General features: G+C 43.7%; 1 protein-coding gene across 2 annotated transcripts in view; it reads left to right on the top strand.

Annotated features, from left to right (window-relative positions):
- baiap2a (BAR/IMD domain containing adaptor protein 2a) overlaps window positions 1-17830 on the top strand; it is an 83892-nt gene extending 66062 nt beyond the window's left edge. The window contains exons 7-15 of one of the 2 annotated variants that reach the window (XM_083650243.1): window positions 3763-3915; window positions 7037-7285; window positions 8392-8617; window positions 9605-9806; window positions 9952-10020; window positions 10578-10731; window positions 11154-11191; window positions 15639-15681; window positions 16200-17830. In XM_083650243.1, coding sequence (XP_083506369.1) covers window positions 3763-3915; window positions 7037-7285; window positions 8392-8617; window positions 9605-9806; window positions 9952-10020; window positions 10578-10731; window positions 11154-11191; window positions 15639-15666 — 1119 coding nt within the window. In that variant the 3' untranslated portion in view covers window positions 15667-15681; window positions 16200-17830. The remainder of the gene's footprint in view (window positions 1-3762; window positions 3916-7036; window positions 7286-8391; window positions 8618-9604; window positions 9807-9951; window positions 10021-10577; window positions 10732-11153; window positions 11192-15638; window positions 15682-16199) is intronic. The other variant, XM_083650242.1, reaches the window with a different exon arrangement.
- The last annotated feature ends 886 nt before the right edge of the window (window positions 17831-18716 follow it).

The raw sequence follows: 18716 nt of genomic DNA, 5'->3' as shown, positions 1-18716 counted from the left end.
TCTGTGTGTGAGAGAGTGAGAGTGAGTCTGTGTGTGAGAGAGAGAGAGAGAGAGAGAGAGAGAGAGAGAGAGGGAGGGAGGGAGGGAGGGAGAGAGAGAGAGAGAGAGAGAGAGAGAGAGAGAGAGAGAGAGAGAGAGAGAGAGAGGCCAGGTTGGTGGCAAACTTTTAATTGGATGTTCATTCACAATGGTATTCGCTGCAGTGTCCAGCTGTGTATGTGTGTGTGTGTGTGTGTGTGTGTGTGCGTGCGTGGTCTCCAAAGTGTTTGCTCATTGTGACATTATTTCTCCCTCCCCCTTCTTCTCGTCTCTCGTCTCTCTTTCTATGGAGTATGACTCATACAAAACAAAATCTCTATCTTTAACTTTTTCATAGGAGAGAAGACGTCACATCTAGCATTTTTTTTGCTCATTGAAATGTTCCTCTCTTCACAACCCACCTTGTTGAAGCGAGCCTCTGGCCCCGAACTCACCCAAGGACGCCCCTAACACTGTGCCTGGGCAGAACTAAAGAACATGAGGACACCCCTAACACTGTGCCTGGACAGAACTAAAGAACACTGAGGACACCCCCTAACACTGTGCCCGAACAGAACTATAGAACACTGAGGACACCCCTAACACTGTGCCTGGACAGAACTATAGAACACTGAGGACACCCCTAACACTGTGCCTGGACAGAACTAAAGAACACCAAGGACACCCCCTAACACTGTGCCTGGGCAGAACTATAGAACACGAGGACATCCCCTAACACTGTGCCTGGACAGAACTATAGAACACTGAGGACACCCCCTAACACTGTGCCTGGACAGAACTAAAGAACACTGAGGACACCCCCTAACACTGTGCCTGAACAGAACTATAGAACACTGAGGACACCCCTAACACTGTGCCCGAACAGAACTATAGAACACTGAGGACACCCCTAACACTGTGCCTGGACAGAACTAAAGAACACCAAGGACACCCCCTAACACTGTGCCCGAACAGAACTATAGAACACTGAGGACACCCCTAACACTGTGCCTGGACAGAACTATAGAACACTGAGGACACCCCCTAACACTGTGCCTGGACAGAACTATAGAACACTGAGGACACCCCCTAACACTGTGCCTGGACAGAACTACAGAACACTGAGGACACCCCTAACACTGTGCCTGGACAGAACTATATAACACTGAGGACACCCCCTAACACTGTGCCTGGACAGAACTATAGAACACTGAGGACACCCCCTAACACTGTGCCTGGACAAAACTATATAACACTGAGGACACCCCCTAACACTGTGCCTGGACAGAACTATAGAACACTGAGGACACCCCCTAACACTGTGCCTGGACAGAACTATAGAACACGAGGACATCCCCTAACACTGTGCCTGGACAGAACTATAGAACACTGAGGACACCCCCTAACACTGTGCCTGGACAGAACTAAAGAACACTGAGGACACCCCCTAACAATGTGCCTGGGCAGAACTAAAGAACACTGAGGACACCCCTAACACTGTGCCTGGGCAGAACTATAGAACACTGAGGACACCCCTAACACTGTGCCTGAACAGAACTATAGAACACTGAGGACACCCCCTAACACTGTGCCTGGACAGAACTATAGAACACTGAGGACACCCCTAACACTGTGCCTGGACAGAACTACAGAACACTGAGGACACCCCCTAACACTGTGCCTGGACACAACTAAAGAACACGAGGACACCCCCTAACACTGTGCCTGGACAGAACTATAGAACACCAAGGATGCCCCTAACACTGTAAAGGAACTAATTGAGGCAATTTGAAAGTGCTTAAATTGAGTTTAAGTTGTACAGAAGGAACGGGAACAAGCCAAGGTCACTCTGCTCTCTCGGGAGAGAAATGCGTTCGTCATCCTTTCATCTTTCCCTCGCTTACTTTGACAACTTGGCTCAGAGGATTTGTCTAAATGGTGTCGGTGGATCTCTTCCAGTGCGCAGTACATGAATGCAAGAGACCATTCCTCCAAAAGTGTGTGTTCACTGTTCAGTATCGTTTAGTGTGTAGGACTGGAGATGTGTCTGCCCGTAGTGGGGAAACGGTGTGCTCTGCTGGTTACTAAATAAAATGCATCTACAGTACGTACTGTACGCTGTCTGGTGGCACCTATAGACTTTGACAGGTGTTTACAGTAAGCTGCAGAGAGGAACTTGAAGTTTACAAACTTTACAAACTTTTACCGAGTCTGTTAAGATCTCTCTCCCATTAGAGTGGGTTTGGGAACAGGATGTGACCTTCTCAAATAACTCTGCCATGATTTGAGAGCACTCAACTCGAGGAAGAAGTTATTATACCACGACACAAAGAAATAAACAACATGGACATGTCTGTTTTCCCACTCGTCCAACATACTGAGACGACCGAAAAAATGGCAAATCCATCTATAAAGTCAAATGTTTATCACCATTTCATAAGACATAGCAGGATCTCTCAGTCTCAGTCTTGATCAACATTAGCTGTCAGAACAGAGCATATTTGGTGATAACTCATGACAGGCGAGCTCTATTATAATACCAAAATAAATGGAAGTGTATTGGATTCAGGTGGTATGGGAACAATATAACTCATAAAAAGATTCAATGCAATAATCATTCATTTTCTCTTAGCCATGAAGATTGATTGACAGCTGTCATGATATTATTGGTTGAAATTGGGTTGGAATCTTGATAGTACTAGCTGACGTACTAAGCACACTGTAGATATTGTTATGAAGGAAGACAACATGGGTTGACTTTTGATGTGAAAACCAAAGAAAGTGGATTTTGGTGAATTTGTCTTTGGCATACATTGTTAAATATAGGTGCACTCTATGACCAGGGATGTGATCTAAAATAGTTAAAAAGTCATTTTTCATTTCAGTTCGACTTTAAGGCATGAGAAGAGGAAAAATGAAAGGGAGGAAATGGTTTCAACAAACATCAAGCACCCACTAACATGCAAATCAGCTGCATTCATTAATAATTATGCTGCCTGCAGGATGAGCTTGGATGAGCGCACACACACACACACAGACACACACACACACACACACACACACACACACACACACACACACACACACGCATGCATGCACACACGCATGCACACACACACACACACACACACACACACACACTCACACTCACACTCACACTCACACTCTTAATGTCATCTCTTGGAAATAGCAGACTCCCTGTAGCGTTTCACCACTGTTACTGACCATTTTGTGTCTGTGTATTTGTAAGTATCTTCAGTGAGCACACTAACATTTCCCAGTCCAAGACGTGATTGTGAGCAAATACCCTTTTGACTTAAAACAGGTATTACCCCCTACATCAGAATCGTACTACTATAATTATGGAGCTGTCTGTCTGTTTTTCTGTTTGTTGGAGTTGCAAGGCACACCGTTACTCCGATCACCTCTGAAATTTGCCAAAACACTTTTCATGGGGTCTGGAATTAATCTGGTGCAAAGAAAAAACTCACGGGGGCAATGACAGCGATATTTTGTTTTTAGGCCTTCGCAATCTCAGAGCCATTGTGACACTCAACAGTAACATCTAGTGCCTCTATAACAATATATCACTAGTATGCAATACAAAAATACTTTGGCACACACTTTCAGTTTAATTTACAGTTGACATAGGGTGATCCAAGTTGTGAGATCACATGTTTATTGGAAATGGGCCTATAGGGACGTCTACTCATGTTGGCCTGTCACCATGTGTTTCTCCTGCAGTTTGTGGAGACCATCAGCAGTAAGCAGAGTGAACTGGACACCTTCATCGCTGAGGGATACAAGACGGCCTTGTCCGAGGAGCGCCGCAGGTACTGCTTCCTGGTGGACCGCCAGTGTGCCGTGGCCAAGAACAACAGCGCCTACCATGGCAAGGTAAGGCCGAGAGGGACCTCGCCACCGAGGAGAAACAATGAGACGTGAGCACAGTTGGAGATACTCACCGTGTGGGCTGCTGAGCTTTGTCAGAGGAAGTGATGGTTAAAACCTGTAATCAAGCAGGAGGAGACTGCTCAGATCACTTTGTCACAGCAGGAAAGGCAACCCCAGATACCACCTCATGCTCGGTATCAGCATTTCCTTAGAGTCCCTGCAAAGCAAATTCCGAGATTTGTTTCGAGACACATTACGCGTCTTACAATTACGTGCTGAATGTGTGAAAAAACTTTGAATCATGTAGCACTGAATTGTGGACTTAGACTGCTTTTCACAATTTTTGTGTTCAGGATTTTCTGGGTGGGCCCAGAGTGTGGTCTTGATGATGCAATGAAGCCCCTCCATATGGCCCCTCCCCTAACACTATATACTTATCAAGGCTGAAATGCCTCTAACCCTGGACATGAAAAAGAAAGCCTTAGAATGCATCAAGGTGCTCAGCACTGGGGGGGGTCCACTGGGGACACTTCTGCAGACACGCCCCCACAGTTTCACGAGAATAGTGCATATTTTTTCATGGTTTTGAAACCTAATTTTGTATACTTGCCGACAATTAAAATGTGTCTGCCTGGTTAATAACACATTTTTCTGTGTGTAATAGATTCAAAACACATTGTTACTTTTGCTTTACACTGACTTTAACGATTAGTTGTTTCTAACCCTAACCCTAACCCTGTGTTATGTTCAAAGAGTATAGATAACTTTATTCCTTCTCTTTGGACAGTTGTGCTGAGGCTAGCCAAATGTTCACGGTTCAAGAAAAGTAGCAGAGTTGACTATCTTGCCCGTCTGTCATCTTTGTCTCATTTCAAACTCACCTAGAGACCATTGCTCAGTGGCAGTGCATAAAGCATATTGGGAGATATATAATTCAAAGTCGCATTAGCTTTGACCGCTCACAGGGGCCTGTTCATTTTAAAAATTCATCACGACTCGAGACAATGCCTGCTGACAGGCATATCTGGAGCTGTAATCCATCATCGCACCTCGCCAGCCGTTTCTGCGGAGAACTGGCTCTCTCCAATTTGACAATTACTTCCTTGTTATTTTCATATTGCTGCTGATCTTTGACATCAAACGCAATTAAGTTCAAACAGATATTCCCCAGTGGGAACTGGCCAATGGTGGGCTGCACAAAGAAATGTGATCGAAATCATATTATGGCCAAGTACAATTATGCAAATCGCAGGAGCTGCAATGTTTCTGATAAAGGTAAAATGTGTCACAACATACAATTAAATGAGCCATTGTGGTGCTACAGAGATGCCCCAGCCTACACATTTATTTATTTATTTATTTCATATCATGCAGCCTAGTAGTCAATGGCTATGATGATGGAACTAAACAATAGTTAATAAGAACACTGGTTAAATGTGATGATTTGTTTTCACCTCTAGGGTGTGTGTGTGTGTGTGTGCGCGCGTGCGTTTCAATGGAGTCCAGTCCTTCAGCAGTTTGGGGGCGTGCGTGGGAAGAGTTCACCTTGAGTAAACTGAAGAACTCTCTCCCATAGATAGTGTGGGTGTAGTGTGTGCGATAATACAGTATGCAGTATGGAAAGACAGAGAGGCAGAGAGAAACAGTAAGCCCTGTTCGGAATCGGTCGCTGCGACAGAAATAGTGGACTATTTAGTGTGTTCGCCATTTTGTACTAGTTTACGAATTCTCAACTGTTAATTTGAGTCACTATATAGTGCACTATAAAATACCCACAATGTGCAGCGATTTCTAGTGAACAGCGAATGTATACCCTACATTCTCGCCGGTATACCACAATGCAATGCAGCTGTCTTTACCGAAGGAGAAGAAGAAAGTCGCTAGCTCGTGAGCTAATAAGCTTAGTTATGAGCTACTTGACCAGCACAGCTTGCTATTAGGAGACAGCACCTAGGTTGACAAAACCACATATGCACATAATTAGAATTTCAACAATTTATTGAATCGTGAGTGAGTGAACCATTCCGAACACTGTGTGTGTGTGTGTGTGTGTGTGTGTGTGTGTGTGTGTTGTGTGTGTGTTGTGTGTGTGTGTTTTGTGTGTTGTGTGTGTGTGTGTGTGTGTGTGCGTGCGTGCGAGCGAGCGTGTCCAGAGGCTGTGAGTGCCGGCCGGTCCGTACTGCAGTCTGTCCCTCCGACTCACCCACTCAACACATCACATGGGCAGGCCATATTTATTTATTTATTGATATAGCACTTTTCATATCCAAAGGCAACCCAAAGTGCTTTACAGAGTAGAAACAAACAAAGAAACAAATGATAATAAAAACAGTCAAAGCAAGCAAGCAAAAGCACATCTGCCTGGGTCCAGACAGACCTTCCAATCCACCCACTCTACCGAGTGGCTGCTTCTGGTCTGGCATCGTGACATGTAACAGCGGTTTCCTAAGTTGAAAAAACGACTTGTCCAATGAGTGCCGAGGGGGACTAACGATTAGCCAATCAGCATCATTAAAGAGCGCAACGGGCGGAACTAACGCCCTTGTCAAGCTGTTGTCAAGGTTGTGGGACCACCTAATAACAATGGCGACCGCGGTAGACGCTGCTCAATTTAAAGCAGCCTCGACTGCTTTAAATTGATTAAAAAACCGAACCGTACTCTGCTTTGAAGACATTTATTCAAATGGGAGATTCTTTTTTTTCCCCCTGTTCTCCCTACTGGATTATATTCAGGCAAGATACGTTGGTCTCTAAATGGAATTCCCCTAATTTCCCCTATGGAAATCAGTTAGAGTGGAGGCATTGTCAGACTGAAAAAGGGAACAAGTTGACAATTCAGGTTGATATCAGGCTAAAAGCACAAAGGAAAAAAACTGTAAAAGCAAACGGGCAAAAGCACACAGAATAAAAAAAAACAATAAAACAAACTAACAAATATGATTTGATTTAAAAGAAAATCAATTCAAAGCAATGGTAAGTATTCAGCATTTCTTTCTTTCGTTCTTTCTTTCTTTCTCCATGCACTGGTTTCTGAACAGGTTTGTAAGATGAAGAGCTCAATAAATCAGCCATTTAAAATTCAAACCTTTCTTTCCTCCTTCCCTCCCTTCCTTCCTCCGTGCAGGGTAAGGACCTGCTGACCCAAAAGATCCCCGTGTGGCAGCAGTCCTGCTCGGACCCCAACAAGCTGCCAGAGAGGGCGATGCTGCTCGCCCAGCAGATGGGCTCTGGAGGGGGCACCCTCGGGGGCTCCAGCCCCCTGCACACCTCCAAATCCAACCTGGTCATCTCGGACCCCATGCCGGGGGCCCAGCCTCTCCCCGTGCCCCCAGAGCTGGCTGTCTTCATGGGCAGTGGCCTGGGACACCAGGCGGTGAGTGGTGGGGTCATGGAAGATGGGCTGGTTGGAGTCTTGAAATTCATTGGTAGACATTAATAAATGGTAGGAATAAGTAGATCCAATGGTTAGACATTTGTTTTGTTCTTAAAGTTATTTTTGTTTGTTTTGTGTAATATTATTTTGGCAATGTTTTTCTCTTTTAGTCGTTTTCTTTTTACTGATTTAAATCTTTTCAAAATATCTTTTATATGGACCAGGAGAAGACTTTCAGCCGACTTCGTGGAAACTAATTAGGAGCTCGAACAAAGACTTGAGTTTTAGTTGAGCTGTAGTTGAAGTCTGGGATATGACGCCACAGACAAGCGCAAAGCTTTAACAAAACAAAAACAAAACCAAAACACCACCCATATCCACCCTAGCCACTAGTCCTACCCACCCCTCGAATCCTGACTTTCGACCACCTTCCTATCCCTACTGTAGCTACAAGCCATTTCCCCCACTAAACTCACTAAACGTCCATGACTGACCGACTTACCCCTCCATGACCTTTTCCACTGACCTCCCATGGCACAGCGCCATGGGAAGAAATCTCATAGTGTTTGATCTTCTCTCTCTCTCTCTGAAGAGACCTGGGATTAGGTTATTGGAATGACTTCACTGTGTCTTCCTGCAGTGGCACCGCTGTGAAGGCCCTAATGAAGCTCTCATACTGTCAGCTCGTGTGCCTTTGTGCCCTCTGTAGAGAAGCAAATCAAACAAACATCTCTCCATCCTCGCTTTAAAGGTGACACTTCAATTAATTAGCTGCAATCTCATGCTGGGCAGCAGCTGCCAGTCGAGACTTAGGAGATGAACTTTTCCTGAAAGTAATTTCCCCAAAGTCAGCTTTCAAGTCATCATTTATCTTTTTTTGAGAGAGATATTCATCAGATGATACTTATTATTATCTTATTATATTATTAACAACATACCGTGACCTCCGTTTTCTTTTCCCTTCATACATCATGAAGCCATTCATAATATTCTAATCTACAGGATGGCATATTTTCCCTTTTCCTTTCTTTTTCCCCCTCGAACCCCCCCTATCCTAGCATATTTATTTTTGAGTCCATATTCATATGTCCTCTTGTGTCTTCCAGAGGCTGATGGGACCAGATGGCATGTCCATGGTCAACGGAACGACAGGCGTCCACGGGGAGGAGTACTGGACGGACGGAGGGGGGGTGTCCGTGTCCCAGGCCAGACCCTCCACCCCTCAGACCCAGGGCCAGCCCCAGGCCCCGCCACAGAGACAGGTCAGCGAGGTCTACTCCAACACCCTGCCTGTCCGCCGGCCTGCCCTCGCCAAGAACAAGAACCCTGTGGGTAAGTAAGGCATCCGAGCAGCGCCAGGACTTTCTGTGTACATGTAGCAGTGACACTCGGGGGGGGGGGGGGGGAGGAAATCAGCTTGATGATGGTCGTGGTAATTATACCCAGATATCACACATCATGTGACAAATACTGATGCTTAAAGTGCTACGTGCAGCACCTTAACGAATTAAAGCTAAATTTAGAACGTCTCCCTGGCTACTGACTTTACTTAATGAGACAGAAATGTGATGTTTATGTAGCCTGCACAAGAAGAAAGAGCATGCACGTCTACTCTGTTGAACAAGTGTAGGGGAAAAACAACCCATAAGCACAAAAAAAATCAAATAGAATCCGCACACTGTGTCGACTTGCTCCCACTCAGTTTTATTGTATTTTAACGTTTCGATCAAGGAGTCATTCTGAGGAAGATGCTGTGATCCAACCGTCAAAATACAATAAAACTGACTTTGTGGCGATGGTGCTTTTTTAATGGCTGAGAGTTTCTTCTCAAGTGCAGTGCTGCGTATTCTGAACGTTCACAACAACACAATGTTAGATCAAGTGCAGTGCTGCGTATTCTGAACGTTCACAACAACACAATGTTAGATCAAGTGCAGTGCTGCGTATTCTGAACGTTCACAACAACACAATGTTAGATGAAGTGCAGTGCTGCGTATTCTGAACGATCACAACTCCAAATGTTACATCTATGCACTTGTCTAGACTACCGAGACCATGTTCTTTTTTCTGTTGCTTTAAATTTGTATAAGATGTCTTATACTGCTATCTATGCATATGCACTTTAATATTTAGCACTTTAAACTTGAGCTAGACGATTGTCGGGCCTATCCACACGTGTGTGTCTCTTTCTATTCCTTACTATATTGCATTTACATGCTGTCGGTGTGATTTGTTATGTTTTTTGCACCTCAGTTCCAATGTAGTTTCTTCTGCAAATGGGAACTGACTCTGACTCTGTTGTCTCTGCAAACCCGTCAGGAGAGACACGGACTCTGCCCCGGTCCAGTTCCATGGCAGCAGGGCTGGAGAGGAACGGGCGCATCCGCGTCCAGGCCATCTTCTCCCACGCTGCGGGTGACAACGGCACCCTGCTCAGCTTCTCCGAGGGGGACATCATCACCCTGCTCGTGCCTGAAGCCCGCGACGGCTGGCACTACGGCGAGAACGAGAAGAACAAGATGTAAGCGCCCCTTATTTATTGATCCATTGATCCTATTTGGCCTGCGTCCGTCCCGTGTGGCTCTATGAGCTCATTTGCTTATTGTCCCACATGGAGCGATAGTGTATGTAGAGTATAAGGCTAACGGGATCTCCCCCTTTTTCAGGCGTGGCTGGTTCCCGTTCTCCTACACACGGGTGGTGCCCGAAAGTGACAACGAGAAGCTCAAAGTGAAGTATGTGGCCGTCCTCAAACATAGTGTCAAAACTGAGTGTCTTTATTGATGACCTCATTCTACACTAGTAGATGTAAATATAAATTCCAACCAATAAAATATCACAGACTTTTGACCCCCCCAACTCCCCTCCCTCAACTCTCTCTGATTATATGCAAATGAACAATGTTTCACTTCCCTCCATCTTGCCTGGACTAAAAGCTCCCTGTTCGTTCACAGAACTTCCTGGTCCAAATGATGTCATAATGATGTCATTTGGAGCAGTTTTGCCATGGTGTCACTACTACTGTCACCACCGCTATTACTATTATCATTGCTCTCTCTACCTTCACTTGGAGAACGTCCTTGACCAAATGACATCATTTGGACGAGGAAATTCTGCGAATGAACGGGCAGCTCTCGGCCCAGGCAAGACGGAGGGGAGTTGAACGTTGTCGATTTGCATACCGTATACAGTACTACTGATTTTGTAATGATACAAAGCTGGTTTGGGCGCTTTAATGAGCAGTTACGAGTCCGTGTCGGAGTCTGTGAGCCGTGTTTTGGTCCCTCCCCAGTCTGCACCACGGGAAGAGCAGCAGCACAGGGAACCTGCTGGAGAGTGACATGAGCCTGCCCATGCCGGACTACGGCCTGACCGCCCGCCTGCTGGCACAGAGCCTAGCGCAGACCCGCCCGCGCCCCTACAGTATGGCAGGCTTCAACACACAGGTAGGCACAATCTGACACAGGCAGAATCAGCGCATAATGGAATCTTTACACTTGCTACACTACTTCAGTTAATGTATAAACTCCCACCTGCTTCACTGTGTATACAGTAACAAGCCACAATGAGACTTAATCCTGCAGTAGCTGAAAACGGGGACTTTTGCTCAGATCCTGCTGCCACCTAGTGTTCGCATCTTGCTATGACAGGTTCCTGGTTGAATCCTGGGTCTATAGACCGTTTCACCGGATTTCTGTTGCTAGGGAACAGTTTGGACTCACATTTATTTCCTGTCACCTTTTGTATTAGCGAATACTGCAACAAGAAGTAAGGCTAGGGCCAAATGAGAGTGTTTATGTTGTCAAGTTGAAACGGTCTATAAGCACTCAAACAGATATTTCAAGACATGTTCTTTTGGTCTTTTCAGCCTGCCATTGAGGATTATGACAGTCGCTTCGCCACAAGGTAAGTGCTTCTTTCTACCCAGCCTTCTGAGTAATGACTGGTATGACTGGCGCCACCGTCTGAATAAAGTCGTTTTTTGTCTAAATTGAACAGGAAATGGACAGAGAGAGAGAGAGAGAGAGATCTTAATAGGTAGACAACACGAGAGCCTATAAGTCACTTTAAGTGGCATTTCACCTGACCAGTTACTGTACATGCTGTAGCACGTAAATGACAGCAACGCAATTGCTAAACGTAGAGATACCGCATCTCGATCATCAACATTGAGGCGAACCTACTACAGTGTGGATGCCTCCGAAACGAGACATCCACACTTAAGAAGGGTATAGTTAAGGTGAAGCGATGGGTTTTACTGTAGTTTTCTGCAGTGCTAAATCCCCACCACATCATAGTTGTACAGGGTGATAGGTCTTCTTATTTCTGGTCTTCTCTGTCCTTTCTTCTTTGCTTTTGCTTGCTTTGCTTAATTTAATAGCTCTTTTAAATAATGAGAGCAGTCTAGCAGTGTCAGTATCGTAGTCCTCTCTCAGAGTGATCCCAGGCAGTATACTTGAGCCGTAATCCTATCAATAAGTCCTTGCTGAGTCCGTAGGGTTGTTTGAGGTTAGGGTGAGGGATTATGCTGTGTCCGTTAGTGTCCAATGAGGGAGTACATCTGTCTGTCTGTGTGTGTGTGTGTGTGTGTGTGTGTGTGTGTGTGTGTGTGTGTGTGTGTGTGTGTGTGTGTGTGTGTGTGTGTGTGTGTGTGTGTGTGTGTGTGTGTGTGTGAGAGAGATGGAGATAAATAGTGTACGTGTGCTCGTGTTGGCGTTTGGTGGGATACATGTTGTGACAGTAGACATCATGCTGACCTCATCTCGATCATCACTGCTTGTGAGCCTGGGGCTTTGGGCACCAGTGCCAAGTCGTTTTACATACTGTTGTCTGCTCTGAATGTGTTTATCTGGGTCAGTATTTATCAGACAGCACTGTCCTGCTTTAGGGTGTAGCCACCCTAACAGGCTAATCTAACATTACACACCCCCTCCTGCTAAGGAGATTGACTTTGATTTTCTCATCAACGGTAACCGATAGATTTGAATTTCTAAAGGCAAAAAAAGACTCAAATTTAGGGCTGAACGATTTTGAAAAATATCTTCCTTTGCGATTATTTTTGACTGATATTGCAATTGCAGTATGATTTGCGATATTCGAGGGAATGGTAATTTTTACATTATTATTTTAAAAAAATATAAAAAAAAATATTTAAATGATTATGGTGTGGTTTCGGCGGGGATCTGCACCAAACAAAGATGTTTTCTCAAGTCTGTATCGGACATCTGCAGCACGTCATTAATTAATTTAAAATTTGATTTTTTGACACACAACAAATATTGAGATTTGAAAATTGCGATTTCGACAAAACTCAAATTAATTGTTCAGCCCAACTAAAAAATGGAGTGTTGATGAGGGAATGGAAAAGTCCAATCTTCCTGAGCAGGGCAGGTGTGTTTGGACTAGATTTCCTTGAGCCGTCTCCTACACTAATGCCAAAGTCAGCCTGCCTCCTTGTGCCTGTGTTTGTCTCTCTGAGTGTGTCCGACCTGGCAAGCTTCCTTCTCTCTTTGTTTCACAGTGACAGTCCTGATGGCAAATTGATTTCGACTGTGTGAGAACAGACATACAGACAGACACAGACAGCTCCGGAATAGCACAGGGGCGTCTTCCTCCCCGTCTGTCCCCCATCTCTATAGCCTCCCTCCTGTCCAATTACCTCCGCCTCTGCCTCCACACACACCCCTTCTCCAGTGGAAGAGGCCAGTTTCATCCCTCCTTCTTTCCTCTCTTCCTCTTCGGGTCCCTCCTTTCCTCCTTCCCTCCGTACGTCCGTCCCGTCGTCCGTCCTGGGGTCTGCTGCTGGCGGTGTCGGTGTGGACAGTAGCGGTTGGTGGGTGGAGGATTGCGCTGAGAGGGAGAGCCAGAGCGGGGCCTACCTGCTCGGCGATATGCAGCGATACGGACTCTGAGTTTCTCGATCTCTGCTCATAGTCCGCCATCACTCACGGACTAATTCTCTCAAGAGACTGCCTTCGCTACTGCTTGTCCTTCATGCATGTACATGGTTGTGTCATTTTTGTCAAACTAAAAGGACATTTTCATGTACTGTACAAGTGCCAAAAGACTTAACCGTCGTTGTACTGAAGCCACTGGCTGAATGGCCTTTATAAGCACATGTGGGCCCAGTATTATGGAGTCCCCCCACACACACAAGCACGCACGCACACGCACACACACTAGGGATGAAACGATTACCGGTTTAATGATAAACCTTGCTAAAATTCCCGACGGTTAGTATCACCGTTTACATTTTTAATTATCATTAAAGCCGTGTTTTGATTACAGCGTTTTGGAAAAAGACGGTAAATACTGTCCATCATCAACCAAAGTTAGCGACAGTCTTGGTGAAATGATTTCAGTGAGTGTACAGTATCAGTACTTTTTGAACATTTTCAGCACATTTTAACAATACCGCGATAATACTGATAACCATGATCATTTTGGTCACTATAATCGCGATATGAAATTTTCATACCGTTTCATCTCTAACACACACACACACACACACACACACGCACACACGCACACACACACGCACACACACACACGCTCAAAGCTTTGTTCACAGTAAAGCTGTGCAGCAGATTACTATGTTCTTGTTCTGAGAGGTTCTGTAGGTGGCGCTGTGCTTCCTTGTGTCAGTGTTTGACTTGATTTTCCGTCCAGAGGGTGTGTGTGTCATATTTGCCTTACTTCGCTACTTTCTTTTCTATTAAACACAAACTTTATGTGCAACTGAAGCGAAATATAACAGATATATTACAGAATATATTTATTATCAATTGGTTCCCTCAGTCCACCAAATTGCACTGTATAAAAAAAACATGTTTTCATATAGATTAGAGAAACAGGCTGTGCTGTGACTGCTTTCCATCCCCCCAGCAGACAAAAAAAAACACTCTTCCTAGTTGACTTTACTATCAGAATGATCACTTGAAATGAAACGATGCCCCACTCCAAAAAAAACTTCCGTTTTGTCTTTTCTTGAATCTAAATTTTGGCTGTTTTACAGTTGGAGTGTGCACCTTCCTTGACCTTTGTTGACAATTTTCAACAGCTGTGAATTAGTTTAGTTTAACAGAAAACCATCGACTTTGGAGCTCTCAATGTTAATTAAGATTGTATACCCTGAGTGGCTATGTAGTTTTTGGTCTTTTCTTTGAAAAACTCGTTATTGTCCTTGTAAAGAAAAAAAACACACAAAATATTTCCAGAAACAAAGAGAAAATACTGATTAGTTGAAGTGTTTATCTTATGCATGCTGTGTGGAGGGATATCAGAAATGTGATACTAAAAATTGACCTTGAATGTATGGTGACTTTTTACAAAGGTATTCTAAATAAAACACATCTCTATATATTAATAAACAGTTTGGTCTGACGAGAAATCTGTTCTGTCAGTGATATTACTTTTTCGATCTTGTTTCATTTGAATTTTTCCCCATTTTCCACAGTTATGGTCCTGATTTTTTGTTTTTGCCAAACGTGTTAGGTGTATCATCCCAAACCACAGCTGTGCCCTAAGCATGCAGGATCATCGGTCGCTGAGTGACCCCCCAAACCTGTTAAGACCCATAGCATCCCTCCTGCTCTCTGTCTAATTGTGCACCGTGTCTGTCTGTGTGTATGGTGGTTTAGTGTATGTGTATTGTGAGCGCACTTTGGATCGTCTGTAATCTGCCTGCCTGTTTACCACCTTTTTGGGTGTACCTGTTACTCTCCTGGCTTGTGTTTGACTTGTATGTTGGTGATAGTGAAAACAATGCACACAGACGTTACATTCTAGCAAACCCTTTCAAAATTATCTGCCTGTTGATCGTATGTGTAATACAGGTAAATGTCCACTAGTCCTATGCAGAAATGCCCCTCGCGTAGTGGGACAGTTTGAAAAGGAGCATAGTAGCTATGGCATGTTGAGCATGAAGTGTGTATAGGGCTGGGTATCAGTACACAATACCTCAAAGGTATCGACCGAAGTAACCCACTACCACTAAGTAATATCGAAACATCTCCAGTGAAACGATACCTACATTCAATCCTTTTTGTACACGAATCTGGGGGGGGGGGGGATACGGCGATGGCTTTGCTCGCAGCCAATCACCGCAAGCATTCTTTGATTTACAGTAATGCCACGTGTGATTGGCCCACATCTTTTAAATGATACCCAGCCCTAAGTGTGTACTTCTGTTTCCCCATCTCTCATTTCAACTACAGTAAATACTATCAACCTACTGTACATTCATCTTACACCAGACTAACCAGCAGTGCCAGTTCCTTTAAGAAATGTGACCCATGCATGATCTAACTGAGAGATGAGCCATTCAAACCCAAAGGTTCTGTTTACCTTCCAGTTTGGGTCCAGAATTGTCCCGGTTCTGAGGGAACAGGACCTCCGTAAGTCACCAGCTTCCATCGCCGTTCAGCCAACCAAATCACTTGTTCTCTTTCTCTCTCTGGTTCTCTCTGCTGTCATTGGCTGTCTGGCTGCAGTAGGATGCTGGGAATCACTGGTCTTTTCTGTCCTTTGGCCTCTGTGGATGAGGCAGCACTTGGCTCTGTCAGTCCAGGAGGCCTTAGGTTGTAAAAGCTTTTTTATTTCTTATGTAACGGTATCAACAGATAAGACACTAACCCTGCATGCCTATTTACAAGTTTTTGTATGATTTTTAAATATTTTTTGGTTTCGGTTTTCTGTTATTTGATGTCGACACAGTCAGCACTACACAGTTGTCTCACTGCATGCTTGCAAAACTGACGATGGGTACTACTGCAACTATTAGGCAAACTTTGGGAAGGCAGATTTCTTTGGGCGGGGGTGCGGTGCATAGCTGACCATGTATCTGTCTGCATTCTTTGTATTCTGTTCACGCTAACTGTCACTGTGCCTTGCCCCACCCCTCCTCTCCCCACAGTGACCGCTCCCTGGAGGTCTACCTCCGGCCCACCTTCACCGATGACAGATCTACACCCATCTTCTACTAGCAGTCCACTGTCCCCCTTTATCAGCTTATTAGGCCCTTATCTTCTATAAGAGGAGAAACAAAATGGGTGCCATTGACATTTTGGGGTTGTATGATGTTTTTGGCAAGTCTAAGAGGGCCCAAAAGTGTGATTGGGAGAGAAAAAAAATCAATCAATGAAATCAATCAATCACCTCAAGGATGTTTCCTACTGAGAATTTGCTTTTTTGCTGCGGAAATAAATTCTCAGTAATTCTGAGAATTCCTCATGGTATTTTGCAAGTGGATTGCACAGTGCTACAGGTAAACATAGAAAGCCTCTAGCCTGGACAGTCAAGTGCAAGTGTGAAAGTAGATGTCATTAGTTAATTAGATCACACCCACGGTTGATAAGTTATGGCTAATAGATTTTGCTAGTAATGTTGTCGATATAGGCTGGTTGCTAGCTGCATCATTTTACACATAATATTTCTGCGCAATTCTATGAAATTTCTTTCTTTTATTTTCTGTGACGCTGTAAATTTCATTTTGAGGATTGTTTAGATACAACATAAAATGACAGGTGAAGGCGCACTCTCGTTAGTAATACGCGGTCAGTAATACACTTTTCAGTGCATAACCTACATTGTGAATAGCATCACTGTAATATGCACTCAAGACAAAGTGTAGTTTGAATCCTGCTAAAGATTGCTAGATGGACAGATGTTGACTAACCTATAGCTCTGCTGTTGTTAAGTAATATAGATCACTATATATTTACTAGTTGTAATACAGTATACCCACATTTTTTATATGGGGACTGTGCCTTCTACTCTTTTCTTTTTTTAACGGGCTATTCTACCATTCTACTTGTATTTTTATTTGATTATTCTTTAAAATATCACTGGAATTATTTTCCATCTTATTTTGTTTCCTCATAATCTCAAGACTAACTTACTCTTAATGACACACATTCTATTTATTTTTTTGCTTGAGCAAGTTAAACTGCAGGACAACTGCCTCCACTGAAATAAGGATTAAATGCAATTTGTTCTTTCTTTTGAGATTTCAGTCATATATCTAAGTTGCCAGATAGCCAAGAAATGAATACATGTACATAATGGGTCATTTTATATTATCATGTTTAGCTTTGAGGGAGTGCTAGCTTATCAAATAGGATGCTATCATAATGTTTGATCATTCCTTCTCAGTATTATACACTCAGCTGGGAGAAGAGCTTAAAGCACAAGCAGCCACATTTAGCCTAGCTACTCTTGTGTGGGGATGAGACAATTGTGAAATTGTAAGAAAGTGTATGGATGTGTGAATGAACTAATAATGCCTCTTAGACTGCAATAAAAAAAATCAATGACATCATCAATAAACCTATTTTCCATTGGTGATATTCCTCCACAGAGGCATTGAGTGATGTCATCATGCGTTAGTTCATTGTTCATTTGCTCAGAAAGTTTCAAATGCATTTTTTACCGTATTATATATTTTCTCATTTTGTCATTTCTCACTTTTGTCCCTGTTTGTATTATATCTGTACTGTACAGAAAGTGCGTATAAATTATCTTGTGCAAAATAAATCTCAAATGGGCACAAAATTCATATTTTTATGTGTCCTCTGTATGCGGTCTGCAAATGTCATTTCCTGCAGAAAATGGTCTATTTGACGTTGAAACTGATAAATGTGTTCACAGACCCAAGGAGGAAAAAAATGTATTTAGATTTATTTGTTTGGGATAGTACAATAGCCATGAGTGAGGGAGAAAATGGGAACACGGCAATGATGTTACTACTGGTGCATGGAACAACCCACCTCACCTTCTCCACAGGTGTCTTCAACTTTAGCCAATGGGCTTTGTCATTTATCTCTTTGGCAAATTTGAGAGTATCATCCTCTGTTATCAGTGGATTGCATCTTTTTTTAAATGTTCATACAAAAATATTAGCAATTCTCTTTTTGCTGAACTTAAAAGGCAAGGTGAGAGGAAACAGAATTGGCACTTTAAGCTACAGAAGGACAGAGAAGGGGAGGGAGTCGCCGATACAGCAGTAGTAAATTCAAGTCAAGCTACCTGCTACATGATAATAACATTCATACAGTATGTGAGATGTGTCTTAATTTGTACCTCTTTTGTTTGTGATTTCTGTACACCTTAAACCCATTCAGCACAAGTGTAATAGAATACAGGATGTATCACCAGACCATGAACAATAGGTAGACTCAGGATACGTAAAGATGTCACTGACATTCACCGTTTACCACTGATAGAGCCAAAGTCACGCCCTCTTTCGGGTTCCGCATGGGGCCTAAGATATTTAATTCCCCATTAATTTTCCCATTGACTTTTGGTAAATATATTCAGAATCACCAGAGTCCATAGAACATTTCACTTTGACCACAAAAAACCAGGGCAAAAACAGCCTTTTTTAGTGGGGGGAGTGAAGTGAAATGTTCTAACGTTATGGTCTCTCGTGATT

The sequence above is a fragment of the Poromitra crassiceps genome, assembly GCF_964638095.1.
Source record: "Poromitra crassiceps genome assembly, chromosome: 13".
In the NCBI taxonomy this organism is placed as follows: domain Eukaryota; kingdom Metazoa; phylum Chordata; class Actinopteri; order Beryciformes; family Melamphaidae; genus Poromitra; species Poromitra crassiceps.
The sequence above is the reverse complement of the archived record's forward strand: the minus strand, read 5'-3'. Positions and strand labels throughout refer to the sequence as shown.